The sequence below is a fragment of the Impatiens glandulifera genome, chromosome 6 (genome assembly GCF_907164915.1).
Source record: "Impatiens glandulifera chromosome 6, dImpGla2.1, whole genome shotgun sequence".
In the NCBI taxonomy this organism is placed as follows: domain Eukaryota; kingdom Viridiplantae; phylum Streptophyta; class Magnoliopsida; order Ericales; family Balsaminaceae; genus Impatiens; species Impatiens glandulifera.
The window spans coordinates 54,021,899-54,039,393 of NC_061867.1; the positions used below are offsets into that span (position 1 = coordinate 54,021,899).

A 17,495-nucleotide genomic window follows, 5' to 3' on the forward strand; every position below is an offset into this window, starting at 1 on the left:
ACTTTTCTCTTCGAAAATTCTTTTATTTATTTCTTTCTAGACTATCTATCACATGATGAGGGGAATTGGTTTTCAATTGTCCGCGATTTTGTTGCTAGAACTCCATTCAATATATTTGACTCAAAAGTCAGTGATTTTTGTTGGTGTATCTAATTGAAATTGAAGGAGGTTCTACATAAGAGTACACATGCTTTTGACATGATCAACGAATTCTTCACTCCTCAAACAAATTTTACATTTGCTAGCGAGATGAAATAATATTTTTTTTCAGTTTGTTAGATGTCAAAACTCCTCCATTGATAGCTTCCTAATAAAAAACGAGATTTTTGATATAATTTTGATTTCCACATCTCTTTCCAAGAAAACTGGGATGAAGTTTCTTTGGAGAAACGCGTGATAAATATAGCTAATTAGCAAATCGGGAGAGTCGATGAGAGAAAAATTGTCGTTAGTCTCTAGGTCAATCGAAACGATGGTAAGAGCATCTATGTGGAGATCCCGTCTCCCTCCTCTTCGATGGAAAATCGTCTAATTAAAATAATTCTCCAACAATTTGATTAGATGTGAGACGAAATCAGTTACCACTTTAGTCTTCTTTGTACTAGAGATCTCCCGATAAAAATCTGACAATTTTTCATTGGGTATCCTAGATCATTTCAGAAATTGATTTTCTTACCATTATCACCGTGGTTACTTCAACATAATGCACTTCAGCCTCGTCTCGTCGTCTTCTGCTGCCTCCGACCGATTGGTTTGTCTCTCAGAATATTTTTCGATTCGTTTCCTTATATACTGATTGATTGATACATTCTCGTATCTCTGTTTGTTCCTTGAGGCCACGCTGAGATTTCGAGGAGGAAGGAGGAAATTGTTGTTGTTCATGTCTGGATGTGATTTGTCTGGATTCAATTCATCTGCATAAGTCCGTTTGGCCGATGAATATTCAGATCATTAAGTGCTAAATTACATTATCCGCTTCAACAATTACATTATCACCTTCTGTAAGTTTCCAATCTGAACATCTAACCAAGTAATTTAGTAACGTTTCTTTAGTGGATCGGATGACATCGTTCTACATTTGTTTCCAATTTGATAAGTTCACATTTCTTTCCAACTTGACCAGAATTTTACATGAATTCCTTATTTGACCTAATTTCTGTTTATGAAATGCAAACAGGATTGTGATTATGATTATAACTATTGTTCAAACTAAGTTAAGTATAGTAATTATGTTGAATTTTGTTCAACTTTCTTGGTATAGATCTAGTAATTCTTCTGCTGATATGGACTAATCTATGTTTATACATGACTCTTAATGTATATTTTATAGAGATACAAATGAATATTACATTTCATTTAAGGCTGAATTATTATTTCAGGTTCGAATTTGTGCTCTTTTCTTTTTTTTGTTATATGAGTCTTGAACTTTGAATCGAGTCATTTGATTGAGATCATAATATTGGAGCTCTCAATGCACATTTCTTTAATCCTCTTCAAAATTTCACTTTTTTTATGCTTTAAATCCATTGTTCTTGATTGCTTTAAACATTATTTTGTATTTTTATCGACAGGAGAAACAAACCATTGTGACTATGGGATACAAAACCGCAAAGAGGAAACCAGAAGAGCATAGTTGATATGGGCATTGGGATCAATCATGACAAGGTTAGTAAGTCATTGTGCCTTATATGTATAGCTTATGGATATAATACTTAGTTCACAAGTATACAAATACTCTTAAATAAATAAGAAGATTGAAAAAAAGATTAGGTATAGTAAGGGGAACATAAATAAGCAGCAGCACCTAACCTCTGAACACAAAAAACAATTTGCACCAACCTAGAATTGAACGGGTATATACTATTATGAACTAACATAATTGTATATGCACTTTGAGTTGCTAGTGAGCTATTATTCGAATCTCGATTCGATAAAAAGCTCGTTAATGGGCTCACACAACGAATAAAAAATTTAATTGCACCAGCCGGGAATTGAACCCGGGTCTGTACCGTGGCAGGGTACTATTCTACCACTAGACCACTGGTGCTCATGTGTTCAAACTTAAATAATATTAATATTGTTTTAATCTCTTACACAAATAAACTTTTAATTATGAGTAACAATAGGGAAACGGAACGGAAAATGCGTTTACCATCTCTATTCTACTTAGAAAATAAGTTAAATATTGCAAGCTTTCCGAACCTAGATCTGACCAATATCACAATATGCAAAGATCTCATATATCAGAAAGGTAACAAATCAAACAATTATAGACATTATTTGTGTCCTAAATTAATCAATAAACACTTTAAAATAGACATCACAATAGGGATGGCAAATTTCCGGGTTTCGGGGGACCCGAACCGGACCCGAACCGAACCGGACCCGAATCTGCCCCGAAAAATCGGGTCCATTATTGACCCGAACCTGACCGGTTCCGACCCGATGGGTACCCGACCCGACCCAGACCCGATTTTTAAATTAAAAGTTCTGAATTTTTTTAAATTTTATTTTTAATATGATCATTAATCAAATCTAAAAAGTTTTGAGAAAATTTACAAATCAAACCAAGTCATTTTAGGGATGACCTAAATCTCAAACCAAGTCATTTTAGGGATGATCTAAATCTCATTTCACTATCTTTCTCTTTATAATGGGCTAAACATAATGGGCTAAAAAGTATATTTTTTACAACAAAAAGGACAGAAAAAAACAACATGGTTCTCTCTCATCATATTCCCATTTTGATAAAAGAATGAAAGATTAGGTTTCACCATTACTGCACCCTTACCCTTTTTTAGATTACATTATCACTACCAGCAATCAACTAGTTAAAGAAAGAGAAAAAGAGGAACTTTTGTTCTATCATTCTCTCTATTTTCAGATTTCTCATTTTTCATTTCATTCAGTTTTGAGTTTTCTATTTTTTTTTGTGGGTTTGTGTTGTTTTTGTGCGAAGTAGTGGTTGCCTTAAGTTGAGATGCAAATCGCGGACGTGTTTACGAATTTGAAGCTGAATCATATGGCAAAAGAGTTCATCCCTTCTTCTACTTGATCGATCAGAGTTGCGATCAGTTTGCCGAGGGCAAAGGAGTTCATCCCTGCGTACTTGATCTATCGGTTCGGTTCTGAACTCGGTTTATACATTGGGTACCCGAACCGATTGGTTCCGCCCCGATTTTGCCCCGGAACCGAAAATCAAAGAAACTACCCGAACCGATCGGTTCGGTTCCTTCGGGTACCCGAACCGTCGGGTCCACTTTGCCATGCCTACATCACAACATAAAGATGAGTCAAACCTACGTCTCTAATGTTAAAATTAGATCTCTCAATTCCAATGAAGAAATTGGAACACAATAATTTATATAATTATATTCTTTTCAAAATATAAACCAAGATATATAGTTTTTTAATATTTTAGTAACAAATCATTTGTAACTTAATGCTTTGTGTTGATTTTTATAAATAAACATTGATAATCGATTTCAAAAGCCATTCTGAGAATTTCATGGTAGCATGCCAATTGGATCTTTTTGAAGAAAAATAACAACATAATATTCAAATAAACTCATTACATTAAAAAACAACACAATATATATAAAAACATAGTACATAAATTACGATTTAGATTAGTATTATTGGACAAATAATTTATTGTAATTTATTCGATCACCAACCAAATCATACAACATGCCCACAAAACCGGAGAATGTTGATAATGATTCCATTTTACTCAACAAAAGAAGAGATTTCACTCCTCTCAAAGTAAGTCCCAGAAGGCCCATCTTTAGGCAACAAAGCCAGTCTAACCGGACTAGCAGCACCTTCTTCCACAGACAATATACCCATGTTATGGTTCATGTCGGTCTTCACTACACCAGGGCAAACAGAATTCACGAGAATGTTAGGAAACTTCTTGGCTACAAGCCTAGTGTAAGCATTCATGGCAGCTTTGGATAAGATATAGGCACCCATAAAATCAGGCCATCCCTTATCTTCCAACCTTTCCTCTTTAAAATCTTTTAGGAACTCACTTAACACATCATCTATTCTTTCATTTGTTCGGCTCTCCATACCATTTAGCACTCCTTTAGCCCGTTCGTTGGGTATGTTCTAAAAAAAAACAAATGAAATAAGGATGACAATGGAACATATCAGGGTCACTATTATTTTTGTTTATATAAGAGGTAATTAAGAATACACCAAAATAGGCAAGGAAGATAGTAAAGTAATATAATTGACAAAAAGAGAGAGAGGCACAACACAAGGTACTAATAAGAGATGTTAAAGCACCTTGAATTCATCACTTTATCATGGAAAGAGTCTCGACATAGAGATTGAAGGTATAAAGCTTGATGATTACAACTGAAAACGCCTAAGCTGAAGTTGGGTGGGGATGTGTGCTAACTTTCTTAAGATCTTATTTAAAACAATTAAGAGAAAGTAGAGTAATTGAAAGTTCGAATAAGATCTTATTTACTAAGAGATGTTAAAGCACCACTCACTCATTAGGATAAGTGAAGTGTGGAAAGAGTCTCGACTAAAAGATAGATCGAAGGTATAAAGTTTGATTCCAACTAAAAACGCATAAGTTGAAGTTGGGTGGGGATGTGTTATAACTTCCTTAAGATCTTATTTAAACACAAAGTACTAATAAGACATGTTAAATCTCACCTTGAATTCATCACTTTATCATTACTCTAATTCTAGCTCTAACAAAACAAGAATTGATCACCCTTATCAAATCTATGGAAACAAGGGTTTAGATTCAATCATCAAGACTGTAATAATAATCATTTATACCTTGAGTTTTCCCAAGGAAGAAGAGACATTGACAATCCTTGGTGAATCAGAAAGCTCGAGGAGTGGAATAAATGCTTCAATCATCCTTTTTGCACCATAGTAATTTATCTGAATGCATTCATCAGCCAATTCATAAGTCTCAATCATTGCTTTCCTAAAATTGGCTTGAACTCCTCCAGGCTACAAATCAAATCAGAAATCAGAATCAGAAATTCGAAGATTTTGATTTGATTATCAATAAATTGCATTAATGCATACCAAAGCAGCAGCAGCTTTCATTGCATCGGCATTACTTGATGTTCCTCCTATTCCAGCATTGTTCACCTATTTCCCTAATTTCAATTCAGATTTTCGATTTCGCTATTATAACATTGAGAGAAACTAAGAACATACCAATATATCAAGCTTTCCGAACTTAGATCCGACGAAATCAACAAGGATAGGAATAGTAGACGGATCTGTAACATCAAGCTGATGGAAGATGACGAGTTCATCATTTCCATAATTACTCTCTTTAAGCAGGTTCTCAACAGCTTCGACTCCTCTTTTCTCATCTCTAGCAGTCAGAATCACAGTTATGCCATTGGAAATCAACTGTCTGCATATTTCCAATCCAATTCCTTTGTTCGCACCTGTTACGATCGCATACCTTGTCGCATGCATTGTAATTTCACAAGGTTTTCAATCAACAATTAAGAAAATAGATTAAAGAAATTAAGGATCATCATACCTCTTCGTTTCAGTCTCCATGAATGCTGTAATTCTTCTCCCAAGCTTCTCTTTCTTTGTATTATCATCTTCTCAAAATCAATCTCAATGGTCTTGAGGATGGTAACACCAGTCAGTTTCTTGAATTTCCACATGTTGAAGCAAAAGTAGGAAATGGTGGTGACTCATTCAATTGAGGTGGTGCATGTTTATGATAGTTCCTTGGCACTTGGCGGGACATTTATAACAATTTTATTTTATTAATTAATACTCTATATCCTACCCAAAACTCATTTAATCAAATAAATATATTATTTAATTTAATTTGAAATCGTACGCACACTGATATTTCAATATACCAAAATATCGGCAAATATGATACAAATATAATTGAAAATTTGACGAAATAACCCTAACCCTGATAATAGGGTTATTTCCAAACAAATCTAAAGAGAAACGAAAAAAACAAATGGAAGAGACATATTTTTGTTTGGGTTTGTGGGTTTGTAAAGGAAATGGGAGAAAACAGAAGGAAGAGAGATTCTGTATTTTGTTTCGGTTTGTAAAGAGAAACGGAAAGGAAAAGAAAGGAATAGATAAATTTTTGTTTGGTTTTTAATTGTTTAATAATATTATGTGGGTTTTGGTTAGATTTGTATTTATTTAATAATATTTTTGTTTTGGTTTGTTTATTTAATAAATTTTAAAAATCACCGAATCGGTTTCGGGCATTTGAATTTTTTTTGCCCATCCGGAAATCCAGTAAAAATATCGGATCGGATCGATATTCGAAACCGATCCATCGGATACGGATTTTTTCGGATCGGATCGGCCGGATCAATGGATCGGATCTTTCGGATCAGATTTTTTGGCCACCCCTATCTAAAGTCATGGAATCTATGCACGAGCTGAGCTGATCCAAGTTTTGGGCAGTCGCATCCGCAGTTAGAAAAATGTGAAATTATTTTTGTTGCCCTATGTCTATTATAAAAAAATTGATAAAAAAATATTTTAGTGAGATTTAAATTTATAACCAAATAAATTTTCTTAGTTTTTAACATGAACCACCATATGCTACTACCTTTTCTATTTAAATATATTAAATTTAACTAACTATCTTAGGTTTTTTTGTTAAATGGGTTACTTAACCCGAAGGCTTATTTAACTTACCCTTGCACCACATTTTTCTTTAGAGTATATCTCTTAAATTTGAATTTAGTAGGCTAAAAATATTAAAAAAAATATTTAATCACCATCCCAATATCTCGTTTTAAAAATTTTAAATATATATAATATATATACTTTTCAATTACAAAAATTTATACAATCTCAATTTCTACGGACAAAATTTTGACACTTATATTTATTTTAACATAATTAACATTTATTTGTATTCGGCCTTAAAATAGCCGACAAATGGATCTAGAAAATATTTCATTGGTAAATTAATTTAATACAAAATGAGATTTTCTCTTAACAGTTTCAAACATCGTTAATTTAATGTTTATGTGACATTTATAAATAAAATATCATTGTCATTAATCTAATTATCGAATTTCAACCAATTCAGAGTTATTCTCTGAAATTTTGTGAGTAAAACCAATCATTCATTAAAATTCGTTAGTTTATGAAGTCTTTTTTTTTGGAGTATGTCCAACATTGGAATTAAGGCAAACTGATATGATATATTACATATTTAGATTACAATCTCAATTATTTTATTCTGAACTATCAGATGAAAAAATCATGAAATCTTCAATTATAATAGTTGTCTAATTCGTATCATTAATAATGTTATTATTACGATACTTTTAGATATTCGTTCTTAAAAGACAACGAAGTTAGTCAATAAGTTAATTCTTTTTTTAAGTATATATATATATATACAAGAACAGAGGTAGGATTTTAAGTTGTGAGTTTAAATTTATTTTGAAAAAATTATGAATGAAAAAGATAGATTATTGTAACTTTTTTTTTGTCTCTTTTTGAGAATCAAAATTATAAATAATGAATTAAATTAAAAATTATAAAATTAAGTCTTATGTCAAATTTTTTGTGTATATATATATATATATATATATATATTTGTTTTCGGGGTGAGTTTTTAATCTAACATATATTTGTCCCTATTTCGTACAAAAATACCTATTGTGTCACACGGCACGCGGTCGCGTAATGCGGCTCGCGGCACGTTGGGTCATTATGTGATGCGACTACGTGCCGCGACGGTGTATTTTCGTCTTTACACACTGAAAAGGTCATTTTTGCAATGTTTATGAGGCGCTGATTATTTCCAAAAAGAGTGTATCATTGGGAAATTTGATAAAATGACCATGAAAATGGGTCTTATTTTTAAAATAACCTAGCCCAAAATCAATTTGTAAAACTTACATTTTTTTAAAAAAATCTGACCATTTTACCCTTAATAATTTTTTTATTTCCCTTTCTTTTATTTCCCTCTTCTCCCCCGAGCGACCGACTGTTGCTCTCCCTTCTCACTCTATTCTCTTGTTTCCTCCCCGACAATCACCAAGCCAAGCAACGATGGACGATCGCCAAGCAACGACGTACACTTCCCCGCATCACTATTCACCACTTGCATATTCATGTGAGTTTTTTTTCCGCTTGCATGCTGTGTATGATTGGTTTTAGAGTTTAGGTTTTTAGGTGAATGTTTTTCTGGTTTGAATGATTATTATTTTTATTGAATTTGTGTGAATCTTTCTGTATATTACGTCCCACGCAAAGTGCATTATATTACGTCCCACGCAAAGTGCATTTAACGTCTCATGCAAATTGCATTTATTGTGGGACACAAATTGCATTTTTCATCCCACACAATTTGCATTTTGCGTCCCACGATAAATGCAATTTGCGTGGGACGTTAAATGCACTTTGCGTCCCTCGTATATTGCACGTTGCGCTCCATGAAAAATAAAATTTGACACTCTGCGTCCCCAGAATCATTAATCTAACAAACTGTTTCTTTGTAAATGACACCAACCAAAACTATTAATAATTTTGATGGTCGTGTTTTATGGAAATCCACCGGCACCAACTTGGTAAGGATAAATGAGAGATTTACTCACCTTGATCTTTTGTATAGGGCTTTGCGGACCCAATTCCAGCATTTATTCAAATCCCCAATATTTTTCTCAGGAACAATACTCCATTAGATGTTGATCAGGAAAATCAGCTCAAATTCGAAGGAGATAAGGTTCCTAGTCAATGGTGAGGAGGTCTGCTAAGGCATGAAGGATTTTGCCTTGGTGACGTGCCTCAACTTAGGTAGATTTCCTTTGGTGGAAAACAAGCAAGGTGAAGAATGTCTACCCTTGGTCCAAAAATATTTTAGTGGTAAAATGATGGTTAGAGTGACATAGGTTGAAGCTTGTTTCCTCCAATGCTCTGATAAGGAGGATGCATGGAAGATGGGGCTCATATACCTTATTTACTAGTACCTCTTTGCATCTGATAATAAGAGAATGGTAAGTATGGAAATCTTCCGCATGGTGGAGGACATAGAGATGTTCCTTCAGTTTCCATGGGGAAATATGTCCTTCAGAGAAACCCTAAAGGGCATTGACAAGGACATGAAGCACCTCCGGGAGTTATATCTCGCCAAGAGGAAAATCTGGAAGGGGAAAGGCGTCTGTGATGTCGCTTATATTGTACATGGGTTCGCACTAACCTTCCAAGTGTGGACTTATGAGCTTATCAAGACATTTGTCCCTAAATTTACGGAAAGGACGGTGCGAAAAGGGCCTACATGACCAAGAATATTGCTCTATACATCCTTCAAGAGTTATTCCGTCTAAGAGGTAGACACTGCCCTCCAGGAGTGTAATGTTTTCACCAAAATTGATGAGTCTGAGGAGGAGAAAATGCAGTACTCTATGGAGGACTTTGAAGATATGAGAGGCAACATATATGATGAATTCTTTGAATTGGATGGGAGGAAGAGAAAAAATAAGATGAAAGGACTACCAAACCGCCAGCCAAGAAGAGGGGACTTATTAGTCCCCAGTTCCCCAACCCTGAAGCTAGCCAAGACACATCTCGGTCATCTCGACTAGTCCTTTCTGCGACGACTCCTCAAACTAATGAAGACAATTCTACATCAAGTGTTGCACCTAATCGAGTGTCTCAAGCCCATACTAATGCCCAACTTGATGAGTTGACAAAAGATGTAAATGAGCTTAAACTTCATGAATATGACAATTTCATGAAACCAATGTGTCAAATGTTTCCATACTTGCTTGAACAGGGATTCACATATATCGAAAAGGCTATGTATCTGCGGTTCAACTTGGAAAATATGTCATATTCTATAATACTACACCCAACAGTTCCAAAGACAACAAAAGGTGGTGACTGTGGTGTTTTTACTGTTATGTATATGGAATACCTTATTGTCTCAATGGATGTATCAAATGTGACCACCAAATACAATTTTTGGAGAAAAAATGGGCAGTAAGGTTATTCCATCAAATAATAGACCCGTAGATATTATATCTTCTCAAGTGGAAATCTTTTGCTGCTGAAGAAAACTACAGAAGATTTTTGGCTTAGAATAGATATACAAATGTAATTAAAGATGAACTTTTTAATATACTTTGTGTATTTATGAAAATGTATGAAAGATTAACTTTGCGTACTATATAGTTCACATTGCATCCCACGAAAACTACACATTGTGCCCCACGCCCCACGCATACTACACTTTACGCCCCACACATACTACACTTTGCGCCCTACAAAAACTACACATTGTGCCCCCATTAAATATTCACATTGCGCCCCACGAAAACTACACATTGCGCCCCATGCCCCTCGCCCCACGAAAACTACACATTGCGCCCCATGCCCCATGCCAGAAGACCTACACTTAGAACTATGATTATGCACTTTATAATAATTCTTCAAATACGCAAACAAACTCAACGTGGCATTTAAACTACAAAAGACCTACACTTAGAACTATGATTCTACAAATAATAATGATTCCAAAAGACGCCACTCACAAGATGTATCAGTTCCAATTCATTAAAGTACAAATAAGTAAACAAACTCAACATGGCATTTAAAACTACAAATCACCCTTTTGTTATTCATGCCAAAGGTTGTGAACTAGATTGTGAAGGTTATGAAGGTTGTCTTGCAGTAGATGGTGCAGACATCACTGCTGAGCATGTTGACATGTTATGGCATCGACCGCCGCATGAGCTGCACCGTCTCTGTTCCTTACAAGGTTCACCATGTGATGGCCTATGCTTTGTTGTTGTCCGTCCTTTCTTAATCTTGACAGAGGGTTTTAGGCATACTCGTTCCTTGATATTTTATGGAATATCCCAATATCATTCATTGCAAATTGGATAACATGTCTCCGAATATGCAGCGCACCACACTTGAGTTAAGTAAAATCTGAAAAATGTGATTTAAGTCATAAATTCAATCTTAGAATTAAATAACTAACTACATTGTAATTTAAGTAAATTATCTAACCTTGAGCAGCACTCATAGAGAATAGATTTCCGGGAACGGACAACAGCCAATGCATGTGTAAAAGGAAAATCGAATACATCAAATACCCTACAAGTACATGTTCGAGCTTCGAAGTCAACTTAAAAATCATATTCACCGTCATGCACATGGAACTGTAATCGGTTAAGTGGATTAATATTGTAGAATTTGGCTTTCTCGGCTTGGTCACGTAAGAACTTTTCATAATATGCAGATAAACGTTCTATGTGATTGGAAGCTTTTTCTCTTCTTTGATGAAACCATTCTTGTATTGTGAATCTTAAATAGTCAGGTAATATTGTTATGGGATATTTTTCAGCTTCCCTACTTTGACTATTAAAACTCTCTGTGTAATTGCTTTTCATTTGATTGTATCGCGAACTGGGAAAAAAAGCACGACTCCATCTCTCCACTCCAATTTGTTCTAAATATGCAGCAATCTGAGGGTCTTTAGTCTTGATCCTGTCAAAATACTAATTGAACTGTGACACTTTATATGCACGAGAAGCCAAATCAAACTCAAGGTGACAGTTATCAATTTTAAATTTGGCCATAATATTTATTTTGATGTGGTATGTGCATGCAACGTGATGTGCTTATAGAAAAACCGCGGACAAGGCATTGACAATACTTGGATGTCTATCAGATACAAAGACGAGATCTAGGACTGATCCAATTTCCACTCTTAGTTGTTGCATTAAATATGTCCAAGAGTTATTATTCTCTTAATCATCGACGTCAAAAGAAACATGATATAATTGTTCATTTGCATCCAATGTTATCGCAACCAATAGTTGATCTTCAACCTTGTGCTTAAGAAAACTGGCATCAACGCACAATACAGGACGTTAACAACTTCTGAAACCCCTAATTGAGACGCCTATGGACATTAACATATACCTGAAGCGGCCATGCTCATCCATCTAAATGTCAGTTATGGTACATGGGTTTTGCCAACATGAACAGGTATGATGACAATTTTCTATAGGAATCCTCCACAATTTCTCGCACCGCCATTAAGGCATTTTCCATGGACTTCCAAACCTATTATAGGTCAGATATAACCTATAGTTTGTCTGCATGTCTTCCATTATTTTCTTAGACATGTGGTCATGATGATGGTCCATGTACTTACGTTTGATGCACTCATTAATTACCCATGATGGTGCTAGCCTCACATCCTCTTGCCTCGTCAAAATTGAGCATGTGTCTTTTTTTACTAATTTCCGAATCTCAAACATGTCTTGAAATTTTGTTTTCACAACACGCAATCTCCACTTGCAGTTCTCATTCACACATTTCACAAACCAAAGATATTTTGTCGACTTATCCACTTTGAATTCAAAATGATTAAACATCGCATGTCTATGCAACCTCAATTGAAGTTCTTTTTTTTCTAAAAAAATGCACCCACTTTCAATCCGTTTTCAAGGGTTAATTGAGCAGGTGCTTCAACCTCGATTAGTTTATATGAATTAAGCCATAGATGGCTGTAAGTTTTCCTCATATGGGAAATGATTGGTTCCCGGGGTGCAATAGAAGGAGTGGCGGCACTAGGAACCAATTCACTCGGACGCAAATTAGGGCCTTGTTCTCCTTCATCTGCATGGTTTACTAATATGCCATTTTGACTTTGGAAGACATCCTGCTCAAATATATGGAATTCGTCAAGATCAGGAACATCTTCCTCTCCTGGTATTTTGCTTTCTTGAGTTGGGTGTGAAGATAATGACTTTACTACTAAAGAGACACGCAGAAGAGTGCGAAGCAGGGGGTGAATTCGAAATTCTTTTACATAGAACATCACATCCTTATTTAGCCTGATAACAACCGGAGGAGCAGTTGACAAAACTATATTATACTTGACTCTGAACACTAAATCATATCTCTATATGTCCGCACGAATATCATCATAGATAATGTTAGTTAATTTGTCATATGTAGTATTTTTGGATAGAGTCACACCCACACATGAACTTGAGACAAAAGAAGTAACACCGCCATCATCAACTTTCCACTCTCCATCATAGAGGAAAAAATAACTAACAAATAAATTGTGATCTGCAATTGATAGAAATTGACAAAAATGAATGGAGTGGAAAATACAATGTGTTGCAACTTTGCGTCCCACGCAATTTGCAATTTGCGTGGGATGCAAAGATCAGTTTCCATGGGACGCAGACTGCAATTTGCGTGCGTGGGACGCAAACTGCAATTTACGTGGGACACAGACTACAATTTGCGTCGGACATAGACTGCACTTTGCGTCTTTATCTTTCAGCTAACAAATATTTCAGTTAATACCAAACATATAATAGAAAATTATAGTTTGTTTTCATCAAACATATAATAGATAATATATAAAAAAAAACATACCCATTTCGATTTCGTTGCTAGAGTCGGGGAGGGATAGAAACAGTCGGGGGTCGAAAGGGAAGAGAAGAAAAAATGGGGGAAAATAAAATAAAAAAAAAATAAAAAGAAATTATCATGGATAAAATGGTCAAATGTTTAGGAAAATGTTAGTTTTGCAAATTATTTTTAGGCTAAGATATTTTTAAAACAAAACCCCTTTTTAGGGTCATTTTATCAAATTTTCCGTATTTTTAGGTCATTTCATCCAATTTCCCTATATATGGGTTTGATAATCTTTTGGGCCATGTATTTGTATTTTTTTTATATTTTTATGTTTTGTGATGATTTTATTTTAGAGGAGGGATAGAGAGAAGGAATTTGGTGAGGGAATGACTTGACATCACCTTCATTGGTTGGTTGGAAAATGTAAAAGTGAGAGGAAAGAGAGAAAAGAGAGAAATTATTAGATTTTTTCAACGAATAAGATTATGTCAAGTCATTTCCTCACCAAATTTCCTCACCTAATCATTTCTCTTTATTTTAATATTTTATTTTTTCTTTTAATGTTGTGTGACTATGCTTTTTTACCAATTTTCATCTTTCACCTCTTATCTTTGACATTATTTTCTTTCATTTTTTTTATTGATTATTATATAAATAAAAATAGATTGACTTCTTTTGCAAACCTAAAAATCCCATCCAAAATGATTATTTGTGTCAATTTTTTTTAAAAATAATTTAATTAAATTCATTTTGAAAGGGAATTTTGACTGAATGACCCTAAAGATGCCATTATTTGATTTTTTGACCAACGCATTAAATTAAATGTGTTGGTGACACTTTTTTTTGGATGAAAATGTCCCTGTTGCAAAAAGTCTATAATCGCGAGACGCAACTCTGGTTGCGTCTCGCGATTGTAGACTTTTCACAATGCATTGTCGACTTTTCACATGGCATCTAATTGCGTCTCGCAACCGCTGACATAGGCAATTTCGTCAAAAAAATATAAAAGTGTCGCCAGCGTATTTAATTTTATGCGCTGTTCAAAAAGTCAGATAAAGTCATCTTTAGGGTCATTTCGTCAAATTTCCCTTTTAAAAAGTTAGATGTGGCATAACTCTAACTATCCATTTCTCATTTTAAGTTTATTAGCCAAAATTTTATAAAAACTCGTCACAACTCACGAGACTAATAAGTCTGAAGTGTTTTAGTTCCATAGTCCTTGAATTTTTCCAACAATGACAATAAAACTAGAATTACAACATTTCTTAAAAGAAGCCATGTCATGAGAGTGTTTGAAAGAACTTAAATAGTCATTTTTAGTAAATTCTCAAGACTCTTTAATGAAATCGATTGTGTATCTGTTCGGATCAGGTGCCTTGTCTCCATCACTACTTGTAATAGCTTTCCAAAATTTTCTTTTGTTGTTCGCTAATCTATATATATATATATTGACGCTTAAAGTCAACAAGCACTATAATAATCCACGCCATCAGATATATAATCAATGTCATCAGGTATATAATCTACGTCTCATGTATTTTCTCTCTTCTCTCATTCTTAATTAAATTTTAGATTTTAAAGAATATAAATATATTTTATCTTATTTATTTATCTTTCCTAATTATTTTCTCCCTCATTAATTATATATATAGTCTCCCTGATCATAATATATATATATATATATTTAATTTATCTTTTATTATATATTTTTTCTCTCAAAAAAAAAAAAAAAATATATATATATATATATAATATGTATAATAAATATTAAATACAAAATATATATACATATACAAAATTAAAAAATTATTTTAACCGTAAAGTGTTCACATTTCATGTTTAAGACTATGGTTCAAATCTGAGACATCTAAAAGTGAAAAGTGTGAGATGTGGTTGATTGATGGATGAGATAAAATATATGTTAACATTAAGTTTCAATTTTAAACATTCAAATGCACAAGATTCATGCTAGTTTTGTTAAAGTCATCTCCCAATATTAAAAAAAGAGAAATGATTTGGTGATGGAATTTGGGAGAGAATGACTTGACATAATCTTATCCGCTGAAAAAATCAAATAATTTCTCTTTTTTCTTTTTTTCCTCCGACTTTTACATTTTTCAATGAAGTTGATGCCAAGTTATTCCCTCACCAAATTCACCAACTTTATTACTCCTCTTAAAAAAAATATTAAAAATATTTGGAATAAGAGAATCAGATAATTGCGTCGCGCTCAAAATGCTTTTGAAAATTGATTAATGGCGTAAGTTAGTAAAAGAAGTTGGAGAAAACTAATAGCTCAGAAACTTCAGATGCGCGTTTCTCTTTCTCTCTCTCATGTGAGAATCTTCAGATGGCTTTTGCGATATTCACAAGCTTGATCCACATCTACTACAGAGCCGAGATCGGCAGCGGTTTCCGATCTCCTCACTCGGTTTCTTTCTCAGCGTCGTTTCTTCAACGTAATGCACTTCAGCCTCCTCGTCTTCTTCTTCTTCTTCTACCTCCGATTGGTTTGTCTTTCAGAATATTTTTCGATTCGTTTCCTTTTCTCGCTTTTGGAATCAGTACATTGATTGATACATTCTCATATCTCTGTTTGTTCCTTGAGGCCACGCTGAGATTTCGAGGATGAAGGAGGAAATTGTTGTTGTTAATGTCTGGATTAAATTCATATGAAGTCCGTTTTACCGATGAATATTCAGATCATAAAGTGCTAAATTACATTATCAGCTTCAACAGTGCATATCTGTCCAGTTGCATGAACCTTCTGTAAGTTTTCAATCTGAACATCTCACCAAAGTAATTTATTAACGTTTCTTTAGTGGATCGGATGACATCGTTCTACATTTGTTTCCAATTTGATAAGTTCACATTTCTTTCCAACTTGACCAGAATTTTACATGAATTCCTTATTTGACCTAATTTCTGTTTATGAAATGCAAACAGGATTGTGATTATGATTATAACTATTGTTCAAACTAAGTTAAGTATAGTAATTATGTTGAATTTTGTTCAACTTTCTTGGTATAGATCTAGTAATTCTTCTGCTGATATGGACTAATCTATGTTTATACATGACTCTTAATGTATATTTTATAGAGATACAAATGAATATTACATTTCGTTTAAGGCTAAATTATTATTTCAGGTTCGAATTTGTGCTCTTTTTTTTTGTTATACGAGTCTTGAACTTTGAATCGAAGTCATTTGATTGAGATCATTCAAAATTTCACTTTTTTTTCTGCTTTAAATCCATTGTTCTTGATTGCTTTAAACATTATTTTGTATTTTTATTGACAGGAGGAACAAACCATTGTCACTTTAGGATCAAAAACCGCAAAGAGGAAACCAGAAGAACATAGTTGATATCGGCATTGGGATCAATCATGACAAGGTTAGTAATTCATTGTGCCTTATCTGTATAGCTTATGGATATAATACTTAGTTCACAAGTATACAAATACTCTCAAACAAATAAGATGATTGAAAAAAAAGATTAGGTATAGTAAGGGGAACATAAATAAGCAGCAGCACCTAACCTCGGAACACAAAAAACAATTTGCACCAACCTAGAATTGAACGGGTATATACTATTATGAACTAACATAATTGTATATGTACTTTGAGTTGCTAGTGAGCTATTATCGAATTTGCTAGTGAGTTATTATCGAGATTCGATAAAAAGCTCGTTAATGGGATCACACAACGAATAAAAAAGTTAATTGCACCAGCCGGGAATTGAACCCGGGTCTGTACCGTGGCAGGGTACTATTCTACCACTAGACCACTGGTGCTCATGTGTTCAAACTTAAATAATATTAATATTTTTTTAATCTCTTACACAAATAAACTTTTAATTATGAGTAACAATGGGGACGGAACGGAGAATGCGTTTACCATCCCTGTTCTTCTTAGAAAATAAGTTAAATATTTCAAGCTTTTCGAACCTGGATCTGACCAATATCACAATATGCAAAAATCTCAGAAAGGTAACAAATCAAACAATTATAGACATTATTTGTGTCCTAAATTAATCAATAAACACATTAAAATAGACATCATAACATAAAGATGAGTCAAACCAACGTCTCTAATGTTAAAAT

The 17,495-nt window shown here is 33.9% G+C and overlaps 1 protein-coding gene and 2 non-coding genes across 3 annotated transcripts; all 3 read right to left on the reverse strand.

Moving 5' to 3' along the window:
• Positions 1 to 1,976: 1,976 nt before the first annotated feature.
• TRNAG-GCC lies at positions 1,977 to 2,047 on the reverse strand. Its single transcript has one exon. It is a non-coding gene; the product is annotated as a tRNA-Gly (tRNA).
• Positions 2,048 to 3,727: 1,680 nt separating this feature from the next.
• LOC124943913 ((+)-neomenthol dehydrogenase-like) lies at positions 3,728 to 5,502 on the reverse strand. The gene is made up of 4 exons (XM_047484370.1): positions 5,197 to 5,502; positions 5,062 to 5,127; positions 4,804 to 4,983; positions 3,728 to 4,113 (listed from the first exon to the last, which is right to left on the reverse strand). Exons 1-4 carry the CDS (start codon positions 5,464 to 5,466, stop codon positions 3,730 to 3,732), a joined length of 900 nt encoding a protein of 299 aa, XP_047340326.1. The 5' UTR covers positions 5,467 to 5,502; the 3' UTR covers positions 3,728 to 3,729.
• An 11,613-nt stretch (positions 5,503 to 17,115) lies between these two features.
• On the reverse strand, positions 17,116 to 17,186 carry TRNAG-GCC. Its single transcript has one exon. It is a non-coding gene; the product is annotated as a tRNA-Gly (tRNA).
• Positions 17,187 to 17,495: the final 309 nt, after the last annotated feature.